General features: G+C 33.0%; 1 protein-coding gene across 1 annotated transcript; it reads left to right on the forward strand.

Moving 5' to 3' along the window:
• The first annotated feature begins 512 nt into the window (after positions 1-512).
• LOC128188861 (low-density lipoprotein receptor-related protein 12-like) lies at positions 513-12,416 on the forward strand. The gene is made up of 11 exons (XM_052860157.1): positions 513-776; positions 1,819-1,866; positions 2,593-2,722; positions 3,168-3,364; positions 4,100-4,234; positions 4,645-4,800; positions 5,204-5,554; positions 5,712-5,831; positions 6,603-6,716; positions 6,982-7,107; positions 9,346-12,416. Exons 1-11 carry the CDS (start codon positions 755-757, stop codon positions 10,296-10,298), a joined length of 2,352 nt encoding a protein of 783 aa, XP_052716117.1. The 5' UTR covers positions 513-754; the 3' UTR covers positions 10,299-12,416.
• Positions 12,417-17,916: the final 5,500 nt, after the last annotated feature.

The raw sequence follows: 17,916 nt of genomic DNA on the forward strand, positions 1-17,916 counted from the left end.
TTTTAAAAGATATGTTTCTGGGTGTTTTTTTTTTTTGAAAACCGTCAAAATATGGCGAAAACATTAAGTTGGGACACACACGTATATTCTAGTATATTCAGCATGTTCAGTAGGGCTTGAATTAAAAAACCTTAACAATTAAGGGCCCGATGATCTTGGACCAGCAATAAGATTAGGACTTTTGCTTTTGACAATAAAAGTAACTGATTCTCAATTAATTTACCATCTTCCAAATCAAGGTTTTCTGATCCGCTCAGAAACCCTAAATTATAGTTGGTTTGGGAAGGTGCAACTTATATTTTTAATTCTATAGTTATAATTTAAAAGAGGCAAATAGTATGTTCGTTTCCTAATTAAGGGTGAAAAAAGTATTGCAGATAATTATATTAGCAGCACACATAATTTTTGTGTGGAACACGAAATGATATCTACATGTATATTTCCTATTTTGAAACTATCCCTGGTCACTACGTCTACAAACCGGAAGACATTTCGCTCATACGGAAGTAGTATGGCCGACAAATGAGAGCAACTGTTATCAACGCTAAAATGACATTAGGGACGTAAAACATATTCAAATGACCAGTAGTTTGTTCAGTTCGCATTTTAATTAATACTTAGATGTTTTCTACGAAGATTAGCTGCAGCTATTTTAAAAATCGTTGATAAATGGTCGTGGACAACATGAAATGGGATCGTGAAACTTCAACTTCGACTAAATGACAATAAAAAAGATATTCAACCCGGATATAGAATGGATATACCAATCATTCTCAGTGAGTTTTTATACTAGACCTTTAAATCAACTGCTATTCTTAAGTTCCCTTGTTTTTTTTTTATTACATTTGCAATGTTATTATCTGATACTGGGTTATGGTATGTCCCAGTTAAATCAGCTGATTTAATCAAAACGTTTATAACTATGCCAGGACCTAAATTTATGTAGTATAAATGTATTTAATCAAACATATGACAATTAAATCAAAATGAATATTAAGGTGATGTATGATCAACTCTAAATTATTACATGTAATTGTTGATTTGACAACATTGTAACCCCATCTACTCTCAAACTTTAATATCACATTGGGTACCTCTTTGAAGGATGCACTCATAACAATATATGATGTATTATGTATTTGGTTGAATTTCCATTTTCTTTTTACATTGTATGCTTTATGCACATCAAAGAAACATTGATAAACTGGGAACACTTTACAATAGGGGCCGCGGGATTCCACGAGATTTCGATCAGTTGCCAATATCTGTTATTTATGTCTCTGGCCAAACATTATGGTTCAATTGTACGATTACTTTTTCAGAGGTTGGGTTTTTAGGTTTAGTACTTTTCAAAGGAAGAACCTTTTCATAGGCCTGATGGGAATGTTAGAGTGAAGCTATTTTTTTTTTTTTTTTAATAAGATAACTTGAATGTGTGAAATATAATTTTAGAAACAACTAACTATAGCTTTTAATCTTGAAAAGTGTAATTTATTTTTAGATTATAATTACACATGGTTCTACCATTTCAGAATTATAAGACGTAAATATGTCGCGTAAATTTATGAAGAAAAAAATTTTAAAAATTGTTGTTGAGAATGCCTTTAGCATATTTAGACCTCACACATTTTTATATATAAAATTTAAGATATGCACTGAACAGACTCTCTCTCTCTCTCTCTCTCTCTCTCTCTCTCTCTCTCTCTCTCTCTCTCTCTCTCCACCCTGAGATTCAGCATTATTTATAAAAGATCACATATTGTTCCTTTTCTGATCGAAATGCTTATCTTATTTTACATCACATTTTTTCTTTTTCAGGATATTGCATATTATGTGTTTTCATCATTAGACTCAGTCACTCAAAGGGTAAGTAGATGAAGTGTTTTAGTGACCTATTATATATGTAAAAATACTTAACATGACTCAAGGAGGTGTTTCATTTTTATCACTCAATCCAGCTGTATCTAAAAGGAAGAACATATAAGCCTAAGTTGTAGCAAGATTTCCTGCTGTCACAATGAAAAGCAAACTTATAATTCATTTTACAATTTGATCATAGCTATTAAATTTACAGTGCATACCACATGTACCTGATGGCTTTCTGAAGAATTGGGGAATATATGTATTTTTTTGTATTTCTACTTGTCATGAGATTATGCGATTGAGCAAGACTAATGAAATAAGAATCAGTGTAGAAGTACAATTTAAACGTCCCTTAAAATATCAGTATACCTGTTTATAGTGATGCTCTTGACTGACTTACATACATGCATGTATATATACATGAAGTGCATACAAGTAGTTGTCACACACACAGTAACCAGTTTCACTCAAATTGACTTTTTTCATTAGAGCTTAACATGCTGCGCACACAATCACATTATTTAAAGATTAAAGATAAAGTAACAGGTAATTTTAAAAGAAATGTACAACTTTTGGTAGCAAGGTAATAAAAGAGTTAAGATAAACATATTGTATATGGAAAGGTATTTGCTTCTAATTTCTGTTTTCCTTTGTTTATTGTTTTGTATTACCTGTAGTTTCTATGATAATATATCATCAGTGATTTACCAGTATTTATAAATTTCTCAGATTGTTTTCACGATGAATACAAAGAGGAAACAGAAATCATAACATCAGCAGGCTTTCCCCTAGGATATTTACCCAACTCATGCTCTGAGTGGTTCATTACTGCCCCAAAAGGGCAGATCATTACCTTGAGGTAAGGCAACACAGATCAGCTTGTATCAAATATAATTGATGTTTTGTGCTTTCTATATAGGAAAAAATGTAAATGTGCAATTTGTCTTTATCAGTAACAGGCATTGGCCTTGGAAATTTTTAGTTTTTAATCTGTGAATTATAGCATCAACCAGTAGACTTGCACATGAAATTCAGGTCAGGGTATCTTAACTTTAGTAATATTTCATCTCAAAATGAACAAGGGAAAAAGATGATTTTAATGTGAACTTAATGTTTCAAAAGTCCAAGTTGGCAAATTAAAACATAATAAAAAAACGACCAAAAATGTTTTTTGCTGATATCACATTGAAAAATGGAATGGATATTATGTTTAATTATGAAATATGAATTGATTCTATTTACCTTTTAGTTGGTATCATATTCATTAATTTCTGCATATCAAAGTTAAGAAATATTTGTTGCAGCATATTCCTAGATATAGAGGTCGGTGATGATGGCTCTTGTAATCGAGATGCTCTAACTATTGGACCGGAACCAGTCATGGAGTTATGTGGAAATAACAGACAACTTGTTTATATTTCTAATTCATCTCATGTTTGGTTGAAGTTCTACACAGATGGATTGATATCAGGAAAAGGATTTAAGATTCAGTATATCAGGGGTAAGAAACAATTGCTGTATATTTGGATATAGAAATCTATGTAAAAAACATAAATCACATGGTCACTAAGTGTATGTTGTGGTAAAACTTGCCTTATTTAATGTTAAGATCTTGTGAATGTGTTTAGGTTGTCTTTTTGGTTCTGATCCATTACATTATGTCAAAATATAAAAGCCCTTTTCTCAGATTTTAAGGCTAGAAGTGAATTTTATAAAATATGAAGCATTTTCTTGGCATTCCATTTGAAATCATATATAACCATATCTCTTGTACAATCTCTGACATGTTCTAAATCTAATGTCGTCTGAACTGAGTGTATTTGACTATATCTTACCTCCTGCTAAATTGAAAGAAATTCACTGGCTAACAGCAGTCACGTGGAGACTATGTATATTCCATACATAGTCAGTAGGAAATATTACCCTCTTCGAGCATTATGCATCCTTTTAGAGCATTATAACGTCAGGTTTCGTACTCAAATTGAAACTTGTAATATTGTTATAAAAGCTTTATTTCCATTGTTTTATTTACTTTTTATCATTAAAAAAAAGACAGTCGTTATAAAGATATAATTGTTACATGGTTTGTAGTTGACTTAATATGGTTTATGCATGGTCCGTAAATTCCATTTGGGGGCTCGAGCTCCCCTCTTTCCCCATATGGAATTTACTGACCATATATAAACCGTAACGTATAGTATTGACATGCTTTGTGACAATGGATTTTTTCTGTCAGGTCCTCCTGTAGGAAATTGTAAGACAGACCAGTTCCTTTGTAACAGTGGCAGATGTATACTGAAGAAGTGGCTGTGTAATGGACTAGATGAATGTGGAGACGGCAGTGATGAGAATGCAAAGACATGTCCTTCAGGTAAAACCCAGAGCTACCCAGGTGTTTATTGGGTTCCCTGAAGTGTATTCTATGATACGATGTAATGTCATACATTACACCTGTTTAGAAGAGTAAAGTAAAATGTTTTATGAAATTAAGGATATTAAACTATGATTATTGGTTATTCGTAATGTTTTATAACACATGTACTGCTAGACAATTTTTATAAATCTCAAATACCTGTTATGCTTGTATTTGTAATAGCCAATTTAGATGTACGTTGTTGTGGATAACACTTTAACAACGAGTGGTAAAGCAAATGTGGACTGTAGATGATTTAGGGTTTTATGGCTCTCTTTAATCTGAAAAGGTGTAACTATATAAAACTGTAGAACTGGTATTTATTGATTGTGTTCACTTCTATATTATTTGTTGTTGATAATTTGCAGCCACTGATATTCCAACATCACCATCCAATATTAACTGTGGTGAAGGATTTTTCCGTTGCTATTCAAACTTAAGCAGTGCCTTCATTTGTCTGCCTGAAGCCAAGAGATGTGATGGCAGTGAAGATTGTTATAGGGGACTTGATGAACAGAATTGCAGTAAGTTACACCCTCACAACCTCTAAATACCCTGGTAATGCCAAAAAAACTCAACATAATAATTTCTTGATTTTGGATATGAAAATATTTCATGATTTGAAATGATTGTAAAGTGTTTTTAACTGTCTTCAAATATAATAAATGTTTTTAAATGTGTGTGTACAAATTATGAATACTAGTTATACACTATATGAGACTGAAATTTATTTATGATACATGTACTAAAATATCAGTGTTTATAATGAGCACATCATTTTGTACTGAGTAGTTTATCTATTTCTACCAAAGCTCTCTGGTTTGCTATTAAATTAAAACTCAACATTCAATCTAAAAATCTAAATTTTGTAAAAGATTGTATGCTTGGAAACATAGATTCATGATCTCTTCTTACTTTTTTCCCCAGGTATCAACTGCAACGCTCACATTCATAGTGAAGATGGATATATAACATCACCTCTCTACCCCAGAGATTACCCTCCTGGAATGAACTGCAAATGGACCATCCACATGCAGATCCCCAGTGATCGTATACAACTGAGGGTCGTTGACTTTGCTGTTCAGGCCAATGCTGATAGTGACTATCTCATAGTGTATGATGGGAAAGAAGAAGAGAGTGATCAAATTTTAGGCACATTTTACGGAAATCACATTCCTCCATCCAAGCTGGAGTCCAAGTCAAATTGGATGACTATTGTCTTCCATTCTGATGATAGCTTTTCCGAGAAGGGCTTCAACTTTACATATCAGAGGAAAGGTATGTCACTCAGAAAAATATAAAATTCTGTTCAAAAGGGTGAAAAAAAGTATTTTTTGGTTAAGACATTTCTCAAAATAATTTTTACAAACTTGCTTGTACATGTATGCATGGTGCCTTTAATCAGCTGAAAAATGTGGTGTTTTGTTATGTTTAGGACTTTGTCTGTCAAACCAAGTATCCTGTGGGAATGGTGAGATTGATTGCTTTGACGCTAAGGACAAGTGTAATGGAGTCTGGGACTGTCAGGAACATGGAGGGGATGAAATACACTGTGGTAAGAGGCACAAAAGGTCTGCAGACACAAAAGTTGTGTCTCTGATATTTGCTGGATATTAAGCTATAACTAAAGCAAGTCTTTACAGGTTGTTCGTTCAGGTACAAGAGTTAGACCCGAGTAGATTTAGAAGAAATTCTGGTATATAATCTACACCCCCCCCCCCCCCCCCCCCCCCAAAAAAAAGATTATATTAATTAGTACCGGTAATTGTACCAACATTTTCAACAATAGTTATTCTAATAATTTATGTAATTATTCAGAACTAAAGTGTACATTTTCATAGACACTAAGCAATTTTTGATAATATTGGAAACGTATTCAGTTAATTATTAATAGCAGCAACAATTGATTCAGGGAGATGGCAAATTGAGTTTTAAGAACTTGTGCCCAATCCCACTGTACTTGTTTGTGTTGCAATAAAATATATTCAAATGAAAGAATTCAAATATATTTTTAACTGCTTTGTATGTATTTAGTATGAAAGCATGATGAAAATATTATTGTAGTATAGACTCAAAACAAATACCGGTAATGTTAAGTTATTTTTAGTTACTGTAATCCAAAAATAAACTTACTCATACATGTACTTGAAAATATCTTTCAGACTGATATTTGCTCTGTAGAATTTGTTGATCATTTACTTGCTTGATTTCTGTTGATATTTATTTTTAATAATGTGTTTTATTGTCCAGAAGAATTAAATTGAACATTTTATTGTTTAAGAAAATTTGCTTGTGCATTCTCATTGATTTAAAACGAAAATTGTAGGAAACTGTAACACTCTGTACACCTGCGGTCCGGGAAGTTCCCAGTGCTATCCAAGGAGTCACCGCTGTAATGGCGTAGGATTCTGCTCCAACAAAATGGATGAAAAGAATTGTTGTAAGTTCAGTTATATAACATGTAGGAAACTCATCAGCTGAGCTGTACTGTAGAGAGAAAAAAAACAACTTTGGGGTATCTTTGTTCCTTATGAAATGTAATTGGAGTCATTTCTGATTACAGGTATAAAATTACATGTTTCAAATTTTGCATCAGTTATTTAAAGCATATTCTGTAAAAGAATTATCATCATTTCTATCATAAACTTCTGATTTGAGTATGAATTTACTTAGGTTTTTTCAAAATTTGATCTATTCAACTGTAGCTCCATCTTCCTGTGGAACACATAATGGAACATTTTTGTGTCAGAATAAGAATTGTGTGTACGAAGCGTGGATCTGTGACAAGACAGATGACTGCGGGGACTGGAGCGATGAGGTGGACTGTAGCAGTAAGTCATAGTCTTTGTACCTGACTGTAGCAGTGAGTCTTATTTTCTTACTGTAGTAGTAAATCATAGTCTGTATTTGACTGTTGCAGTAAATCATAGTCTTTGTATTTGACTGTAGCAGTAAGCCATAGTCTTTGTATTTGACTGTAGCAGTTAGCCATAGTCTTTGTATCTGACTGTAGCAGTGAGTCTTATTCTCTGACTGTAGCAGTAAATCATAGTCTGTATCTGACTGTAGCATTAAATCATAGTTTGTATCTTACTGTAGCAGTAAATCATAGTCTGTATATGACTGTAGCAGTAAATCATAGTCTTTGTGTTTGACTCTAGCAGTAAGCCATAGTCTTTGTATTTGACTCTAGCAATAAATCATAGTCTGTATTTGACTCTAGCAGTAAGTCATAGTCTTTGACTGTAGCAGTAAATCAGAGTCTGTATTTGACTGTAGCTGTAAGTCATAGTCTGTATTTGAATGAAGTAGTAAGTCATAGTCTGTATTTTACTGTAGTAGTAAACTGTTGTCTGTATTTTACTGAAGCTGTAAGTCAAAGTCTTTGAGTGTAGCAGTAAGCAATAGTATAATATATTTGACTGTATCTGTAACTCATAGTCTGTATTTGACTGTAGCAGTAAGTCATAGTCTTTGAGTGTAGCAGTAAATCAGAGTCTGTATATGATTGTAGCTGTAAGTCATAGTCTGTATTTGAATGAAGTAGTAAGTCATAGTCTGTATTTTACTGTAGTAGTAAACCGTAGTCTGTATTTTACTGAAGCTGTAAGTCAAAGTCTTTGAGTGTAGCAGTAAGCAATAGTATAATATATTTGACTGTATCTGTAACTCATAGTCTGTATTTGACTGTAGCTGTAAGTCATACTCTGTTTTTGACTGGAGAAGTAAATCATTGTGTGTATTTGACTGTAGCAATAAAACATAGTCTTTGTATTTGACTGCAGCAGTAAGTCATAGTCTTTGTATTTGACTGTAGCAATAAAACATAGTCTTTGTATTTGACTGCAGCAGTAAGTCATAGTCTTTGAGGTAGCAGTAAGTCATAGTCTGTATTTGACTGTAGCAGTAAATCATAGTCTGTATTTGACTGTAACAGTAAATCATAGTCTGTATTTGACTGGAGTAGTAAATCATAGCCTGTATTTGACTGTAGCAGTAAGTCAGTGTCTGTATTTGACTGTAGCAGTAAGTCATAGTCTTTGACTGTAGCAGTAAATCATTATGATAGTCTGTATTTGACTGCAGCAGTAAATCATAGTCTGTATTTGACTGTAGCGGTAAATAATAGTCTGTATTTGACTATAGCAATAAGTTATAGTCTCTGATTCTAGCTCTATTTGACTGTAGCAATAAATCATAGTCTATATTGACTGTTGCAGTAAGTCATAGTCTTTAATATGATTGTTGCAGTAAGCATAGTCTTGTATCAAGTCAACTGTGAAATCAACATTCTGTTTTATAAAGTGGAAAGCAAAAATATCTACCCTTACACACAGGATGTTATTTTATTTTAGTAAAAACAAGAATATGCAACATACTATAGATTCCTAATTAAACGTGAGGAATAAATATCAGCGTAAAATTTGAGAAGCACCCTTGGCGGTTTTAAATATCTCGCCATTATTTTTCTTGAGAACTATAGGAAATAAGGATAAAAGTTCTGCTTTCGCGATTTTATTTTCTTGCGATTTGATACAAAACAGGGGGATCCCGGAATTAAGTACTCATGAAACATAAGGAATTTACAGTATAAGATGAACGCTATACAGTTACAGCTGTCTTAGTGTCGTTTGTTTATATGAATTAATCTGATTCTATAGAATCTTTTGTAGTTTTTAAAGGAGAATTTTTCATGTCTAAATCTGTTATCAATTTGTCAAGATCATCTCCCTTCTACCAAAATTTATTTGTCCTGTAATAAATTTCTGGATCCACGCATTGGTCTGACCAATTTTTCTCTTCATAAAAGGAGTTGATTTGACTATTTCATTGAACACAGTAATATGGATAAAATCAGCTTGTTTAAATTATGAATATCCATTCCATTCACATCCATAATATGCATTTTTATGAAACACTAGTTCATGTTAAATATTTGATAGTCTATGCTGTCTGAATTGTTACACTTACTCATCCATCTTTTATTTGCAGTCATGAAAATATTTTCATTTTAACATTTTAGGCAATAATTCTCTAAAAAATACAAATCTATTTTGTCTTGATTTCAGGAGCAACCAACTTGATCATCATTGCAGCTGTATCTGGATCTCTTATCTGTGGGTTGTTGCTTGTTGTTGCTCTAGGCTGCACCTGTAAATTGTACAATTTGAGACAACAGCAACTCCATGGTCCACGACATGAAACGCCCCTGTCTCGGGTGTACGCAGAATTCATGAGGAGAAGGGCTCCTCCACCATATCATGAAGCCATGTTAACCTCACGACCTTATGAAGAGGCCCGAAGAGAGTACATGGAGAGGTTGGGTCAAACAGAAGAAAGGTCAAGGTCTTCTGGTCGAAGACCGAGACTTAATAGAAGAGGTAGAAGTAATCGCAATAGGCATTCACAGGATCAAAGCAGTGATCCTACACAAAACACAAATAGTGAAAACAATAGTGAAGAAAGTGCTAATACATCTGTAACTGCTATATCTCAAGAAAACACTGTGAATAGTACACATTCTAATATAGAAAGGCATTCCTCCAGATCAGCTCTTCTTCCCAGCGACAGTGGAGACTCTGACACAGAGAGTGAGTTGGGCACTCCAAGTGCAGACTCGGTACGAGTACACTTTTCGGAGGAAACTGGAATATCAGCCGAGTTTCATCGACGCAACTCTCCAGGAAAGGAGGTCACTGAAGGTGAAAATTCATCAAATATTCCAAGAAGTAGTCCCTCTACTGGCCCTGATGTTAGTAGTCTAGATAACGCCACCATAGCATCCTGTGATAGTGTTGATCCTTCTCAAGAGGAGGATAAAAATAAACCAAAAGACATCAGCAGTGCTTTGACTCTCCTTGAAGAAAACCCTCCATCCAATTCCAACCGTGCTTTATTTATTCCAGAAAATGGTCAAAACCATGGCAACGTGGATAGAGGCAGACATGATTCAGCCGGTTCACTGAATTCAACCGGTTCAGACAACCCGTGGGGGGATTTTACTGGTTCTGAAGCAATTTGATGCATATCAGGTCATTTCTGCCAACAGATTTGTTATTTTTTAGTTTTAACCCTTATTGCACTGAGTTTTAGAAAATAAGTTGTTAAATTGCCAATTGGGTTGTTTTTTGTTGACTGTTAGGTGCTTTTTGTTTTATTTCAGAGTCTTGTACTGATTAAATCAGTTTAGATATGGTTTTTAATGACTCATGTATTAAGAATTTTTTGCACTAAATGTATATCATTATTAGTTTTGATGTGGTTTTTACTATTGTGATTTTCCTTTCTTTATATTTCTCCACTTTTACTATTTACCAACCTGTAACACAAAACACTATTAGTGTAGACATATGATGAAAAGTGATTCTTCATTACATTTATGGTAATCTCCACTTGCTTAATCAATGAAGCTTAAAATACAAGCATCGTACTTTTGATTTTATGCCATTTTAACGGAACTCTGTTTATGGAATGTATGAGAGACTATTGTAAGGTTAATGCAAGTCAAAATAAATCTAAACGCACTTGCTCTGTGCATTGCCTGTACTGAGGAACTGTAATGAGAATTGCAGATTATGATTTTAATTAGTAAGTTGTTGAACATTCCATTTAAAAGGTTCAGAATATTGTATGCAGTTTTTGTAAATTTTGGGCTACACTTTATTCATGTGTCTTATATTTTGTGGATTAGTTTCTTTTCAAACTTTAAATTTTCATGCATTCCTTGGTATATCATGCAGGAAAGTTTCCGCAAAATGCCAGTCACTCTTGTTTTCATCATTATTTGATGCACCCAACTTTTTTGGGATTTCATTGTTAGGTCAATCGAACTTAATCCACATTTACAATAAGAATTTTTTTTTTACTTATCATTTAAAGTGAATTTTCCACCCAAAATTAATGCCCAAGCAAAAAAATGAAGCAACATATGCTTCAAAATGAGAATTCTGAAGCCAAATTTTCAGCCTGCAAAATATTTTTGTGTTGAAAATTAATATGCTTTGATACACCAATGACTTAAAAACTTAGCTGCAGAATCTAGAATGAATCTTGTTGGCATTTCAGTTGCATTAAAGATTTGAAACATTTTTATGTGTGGAACACTTGCACAAGTTTCAGTAGGTGAACAAAGTAAAAAACCATAATATGTGCTATGCACATTTGTGAAGGCATTGTTTTAGTTTACATCTGAACATGAAAGACATGTTTCCTAGTTACTTTATCATTTCAGAAATGCAATAAGTGTGTAAAGACATTCTATATGCTACATATTTCAGGACTAAATATCAATAATTTTCAACTTTGAATACAAGCCCTTGATGCACTGTTCCTAGCATAATTAAATTTTTGTAACATATTATTCATACAGACAACTTTTGAACGTAAGGAATTGATTATTTATGTAACCTTAAAGTTGTACCTTATATTTTGATCACATCTTGATATATCTTTTAATCATATAAGGTTGGTTTAGAGGCATTGTGTGTAATTCAGCCTATTATATGTGTAACACAAGCATCCTTATCTTATTTCATTCTCTTACCATCCAAACAACTTCAATTATATCATCATGTTGTGAGATGCTGTGTTCTATTTATCTTTCATGTTTAGACATTGAAGCTTGTTAGCATGTGCTGATTGGAGACATATTGTATTTCAGGCAGCTTGTAGTCATCAAGGACAATATTTCAAATATGTTTTATTGGAAAAAATGATCAATTTGAAACATTCATATTCATAAAATTGAAGCTTAGATCTTATTTTTAGATCTGATTTTTTTGGGTTCTGCATGCATTTAATTTAAAATCCTTTAACTTTACTTGCAAATTTATTATATTACAAACCTCTTTGATCTCTGGCACAGGTATCCACAATACCTGCAGTGTTTGATGCTGGAGTTAATAAAAAGTGGGAAGATTCACACAATCGGTCCCACAGCAGGCAAAGGAGATCCTAGAACAAGCGGTCTCCAGGCAATGGGCCTGGTCATACTTTCGAAAGATTCACAATCAAATAAGAATACAAACAGATCTTACAGGGCTATGAATTGAGACATTGAAATTTGAAATATTGAGGCTTCTTATAAAGAAACGGTAGTTCAACTGACTCCTCGCTTCAACATATTAATAATAGTTATAACTAGATTCGATCTCGTTGCGAGCAACGAGTGGGTCTTCCGTACGATTTTTGAATAGATTAGATCATACTTATCAATTCAAAGATAAAACCGTAGATCTGAGCGAAAAAAATTAAAAAAAAAATTTGCGGCACTCGAGGCTTGAACCCGGGTCGTCTTGGCCATGTCCACGACTCTATCGACTGAGCTACTCGGACTCTCGCTTCAGAACTTTAACGCTTAATTTCTCAAGAATGCCTTGATCGATTTTAAAATAAATTACATATTCTAAATCAGTAAGAAGGTCACTATCAGGTGTGAAAATTTCAAAAAAATAATATTCAAAAATAAAAAAGTCGAAAAATTCAATTTTTTAAATTTCCTTCCGGTGACGACCAGAAGTGACGGCTGACATTCTCTTGACCGAGGTGCACCAGAAAAACGATAGATCTATCATCTCTGAAAGTTTCAGCCCTATATCTTTACTCGTTTTTGAGAAACCTTAGAGACAAAATTGACTTTAAAAAATCGTAAAATGGCGATAACTTCCGACCGGAAGTAACTTTTGAAAAATTGTCACGGGGGTACAAACTTCAGATGGCGAGGCATCATCAGTGAAAATTTGAATGAAATCGACTCAGCCATTTCCGAGAAATCGCCTGCACAAAATGTGTAAGGAAAAAAAGAATAATAACTAGATTCGATCTCGTTGCGAGCAACGAGTGGGTCTTCCGTCCAATTTTTGAAAAGATAAGTTTAAACTTATCAATTCAAAGATAAAATCGTAGATCTAAGCGAAAAAAAGAGAAAAAAATTTTGCGGCACTCGAGGCTTGAACCCGGGTCGCCTGGGCCATGTCCACGACTATAACGACTGAGCTACTCGGACTCCGCTTCAGAACTTTGACGCTTAATTTCTCGAGAATGCATTGATCGATTTTAAAACTAATTACATATTCTTAATCAGTAAAAGGGTCACTATAAGGTTTAAAAATTTCAAAGAAAAATATTAAAAAATAAAAAAGTCGAAAAACTCAATTTTTGAAATTTCCTTCCGGTGACGACCGGAAGTGACGGCGGACATTCTCTATACCGAGGTACATTAGAAAAACGGTAGATCTATCATCTCTGAAAATTTCAGCCTTTTATCTTTACTCGTTTTTGAGAAACCCGACAGACAAAATTGACTTTTTAAAATCGTAAACGGACGATAACTTCTGACCGGAAGTGTTTTTTCAAAAATGAAAAAAAATGTATCAGCTTTAGATAAAAACACGTTTATATTGAAAATTTGAGCGAAATCGACCCAGCCATCTCCGAGAAATCTTCTGCACAAAATCGGTAAGAAAAAAAAAGAATAATAAGAAGAAAAGTGAAAAAGAAACAATAGAATAATAGAAGGGTCTTCCGCTGAAGACGGAAGACCCTAATAATAATAGAATTGAAAAAGAAACCGAAGAATAATAGAAGGGTCTTCCGCTGAAGACGGAAGACCCTAATGATATTTTTAATATTCAAGCATACTGCTGCAATGTATTCTAGAAAATCTTAAGTTTGCATCTACACAACGAGATATGTGTGAGCTGATAATATAAACATGTGTGAATGTTTAGATAAAATAAAGTTATGAACTATGAAGTTATTGCCAATTCTTTTTACACATTGATGCTTTTTATAGAGAAAGAAATGAAAAGGAATGTTAGTGGTTGGAATGATGGATGTGTACGAGTTCTAAAATTAAAACCACATCTTGCAATGGGAGAAGGCTTCTTGTTGCTTTGCTTAGTCCTTTGTTATCAGCTGAGATAATTTATGAATATAAGAATAATTTACTTATCAGATATTTTGCTTTCTTGGATTTGTTTATTCACATTTATACTTTTAGACACAATCTTACTGGCATTTTTTAAATTTAAAATTGAGTTGACCTAGTTTAATTATTTTGTTGTAATTTTATTTTGAGCATTTAAGCAATGGCAATTTTATCTGGGCTTTTTTTTAAAATATAAATTACAACAATCCACTTGATTACTATGTATTGCCTTTAAATAATCAAAGAAGACATTTATCATGCAACATTGTAAACATTGAAATAAAACATTGGAAAATGGTGTGCTTGTTACATTTTTTAAGTCACCTGACTAACTCGGGTGACCTATTGCAATTGGTTTTTTCCGTCGTCATCCATTAACAATTGAATATTTTTAACTTCTCGAAAACTACATGGCCATTTCTTTTCAAATGTGATATTCTGCATTTTTATTACATAAATTGCAAAATTGAAGACAAACCTGGTTAATTGCATAGGACAGGGGCGTACACGGCTTTATAAATCCGCCACTTAGAGCAATAAAAGAAATTATTCAAATGTTAATAAAATATGCATTTTTGGCTTGTACACATTGTTTATACCATAAATTTCATGATGCGTGTTTTCATTCTATTAGGTGTCCAAATTAAGCCACACGCCGTTTTGTGCCTAAATCTTGACCATTTGTTGTGCTAAATTGCAAATTTTTAGACGAATGGATCTGAACTCTATCCTAAAAGTACTTTTATTAAAAGGATAACTTTTCATTTTTTTATTATTGTTTTATTAAAGTGGAGTCTAGCCCATTATGGGTCAAAATTCGTGGTCTTCACAAAAACTTCAGAAATTTATTTATAATTGTCATTTATAAAAGTGATTTACTCAGATTGATATGTGTCGACAAAGCTCAGTGTGATAGGCGGAGGAATGTAGACAGTACAACTCGGCTGAGAGGGTGTTCGAATCATAAGGTGTTCGAATCATAGTGGACTTTTCTTTTTAAATTCTGCGTTTTTGCTCCTTTCATGTGAAATATTATTTTAAAAAAATAAATTATGTAATAGATCTAGAATGATTTTGGAAAACATTTAAAACTCTTCAGATAATGACAGAAAATACATAATGCTCTTGCCCAATCCAAATAACGTTTGATAAACAATAGCGCCAGCACAGTCGGGGATTGTTTGAGATCACGTTGTAAAGAAAATAAACAGAAATGAAAATAAGAAGAAAAGTATAAGTGTATGTTTGTCAATGATCAGAGAATGCAGTTCTATAGTATACATGTACTGATAAACACGATTCTTTTCTATGAAATTTACATAAATTGTTTAAATATCCTAGGTGCAGGAGATTCGACAGGGTTTGTCGCTCTTTTTTACTTCTGCACATACTGAATTCATCATTGAGAAGACAAGGAAGCCCTCAACCAAAATTGTTTATTTCATGTCCCTTGGGATAAGGATTTTGCCTCTAGGACAGGGCCAAAATGGTCAGTGTTCAAGTGTTTATGTATATACTAGTAATGTATAAAAATCATCTCCTTTATATCTGCAAATACTGAATTGAAACTGGCCGCATGAAGACAGACGAAGACCAATATTATTGCAATATAGGTCACCTGAAATTGAATTGAAAATACCCTCTTCGGCCTCTTGACAAACCATATACACACATCAAACGCTTGAAACACAAGTACCACATATACTAACAATGCTGGACGTTTTAAGGTGGTATGGGACACTTCGAGATATTTTAAATGTGAATAAAAAACATCATGTTCAAAATATACTCACCGTTTATAATATTCAAATTGTTCAATATTTGGCCATAAAATAAATTTTAAAAATTCTTAGAAAGGTTTAAATTGTAAAAGTCCAAGCGAGTTTCGAACTCATGACTTGTAGAAAAGATGAGACCCTCTGACAGGTCAATCTATGGGCTTTGGTACTCAAGTGGCCGTCACGGCCTGTATGCCTCTTGTTTGACATACCTATAACAAATATATTATATAATCTAAATATATCTCAGTATATCGTCCAACTTTTCTTTCAAGCCAAATATAGCATTATCAGTCCATTTAGGAACAATCCTATGGGATCTGATTCTATATATAATCGATGTGGCCTATTTCATATGTCCCTCGGTCGATTGTTATACTCATTCAATATCAGTTCACTAGATTGACGTCTGAACATTCAGACATTTCCTCATTTTCTTGTCGATTTTTGACCGTTATCGTACCTCTTTTCTGCTCTAAAAATACATGTTCTCTGTAGATTGGGCCATGTCTTGTATCTATTAACGTACGAGTTGTTTCCAGTTTTCTCTTTATATTATTTCAGTAATAAAATGATCATAAGCAGTTTAAATTAAATCAATTAAATTAATTCAGTTCAGGTAATTAAACATGTATGTTCCCGAGTCAGCGCATTATGTAAAATATTTCTGTAATGATTGCTACTTTTATACACCGCATGAGCTACCAAAGAAAAGGCATACAATACTCTATAGAATGTGTACGATTTGAAGATGACGCCAAATATAACAATTTAATGCAATATCCGTGCCATATTCTAACTAAGGATCTGCAGGCCAGCAGTCTACTTAGAAGACTGCGCTACCAAGTGAAAAATAGAAACAATTTGCCAATGCACTTATTTTAAGTAGCACGCTTTGTCTCACACTAAACTTCTCTACGAAAACATGACCTCGACTTGGATCACCATGATCATATCTGCACTTTATTTTTCTACCCTGTTTCCAGATTTGTGAGACATCATTATATTTACCATCATCAAAAAAAAATATAAAAAAAATTGTCATTCTATTATCATGACTGAGATGCAAGTTTTACCGTGACTCATTATATAATTTTCCACAATAACAAAAACCTACAATTGATATAATGGGTTTATAGTTATTGGTGTTTTGCAATCGACACTGACCAAATAAAAACAACTTTGCATATAATTATATATTTGTAAATAAAGGCACCACCGATACAGACGTGACACAGTGAGAAAAAGTGACATATCTATGGCTGGTCTTAAATTAGATTTGGTTTGGATAATAACGTCTATTTCTAGACCAATTTCGCTCTATATATTGACATGTCTTTATTCCCTATCGCTTACCGATGATAATCAATGACACTTGAATGCCTATCCCTTTTCATCAAATTATAAACGCAAAAAACACATTGAAAAAATAAACTAAGATAGAAAGAACTGAACTGTTTAACTTGCTGTTCACTATGTAACTGTTTTTTTTTTTCAAAGATTGATAAAACAGATGAAAAAGAGAGTCTAACCAAAATAGGATAGAACCATATTGTCCAGACATAAAAACTTATCCAAAGGTTACGATAAAAAATCCCAGTCCTAAATTTTGTTTAAAAAACGAAAAAAAAAATCTTAAAATACCCATCCCTCCCTTATATACAAATATATACAAATAAAACGATTGAACTCTGTGTGACCTTGAATAAAATTTAAATATGGTATCCAGTTTTGCCCTCTAACCTTAACCTTAACTTTGGGATTTGTATCAAATTACATAAGCTACTATTATTGTTTATCAGCTACTCAGTTTTTATCAATATTCATTTGACGGAAATAAGCCTGTCATATTGACATGATTTCAAATAAAATGATGAGTTAAAAACATGCAAAAATAAAACACAAATTTCATGGACAAATTCTGTTGAGACCTT

This window comes from Crassostrea angulata, chromosome 6 (genome assembly GCF_025612915.1).
Source record: "Crassostrea angulata isolate pt1a10 chromosome 6, ASM2561291v2, whole genome shotgun sequence".
Classification (NCBI taxonomy): Eukaryota; Metazoa; Mollusca; class Bivalvia; order Ostreida; family Ostreidae; genus Magallana; species Magallana angulata.

Coding starts and splice junctions, on each gene's coding strand:
- LOC128188861 (XM_052860157.1), top strand. CDS start 755: ATGGATATACCAATCATTCTCA. Junction 5,555..5,711: donor CTTTACATATCAGAGGAAAG/GTATGTCACTCA, acceptor TGTTATGTTTAG/GACTTTGTCTGTCAAACCAA. Junction 5,832..6,602: donor AGGGGATGAAATACACTGTG/GTAAGAGGCACA, acceptor CGAAAATTGTAG/GAAACTGTAACACTCTGTAC.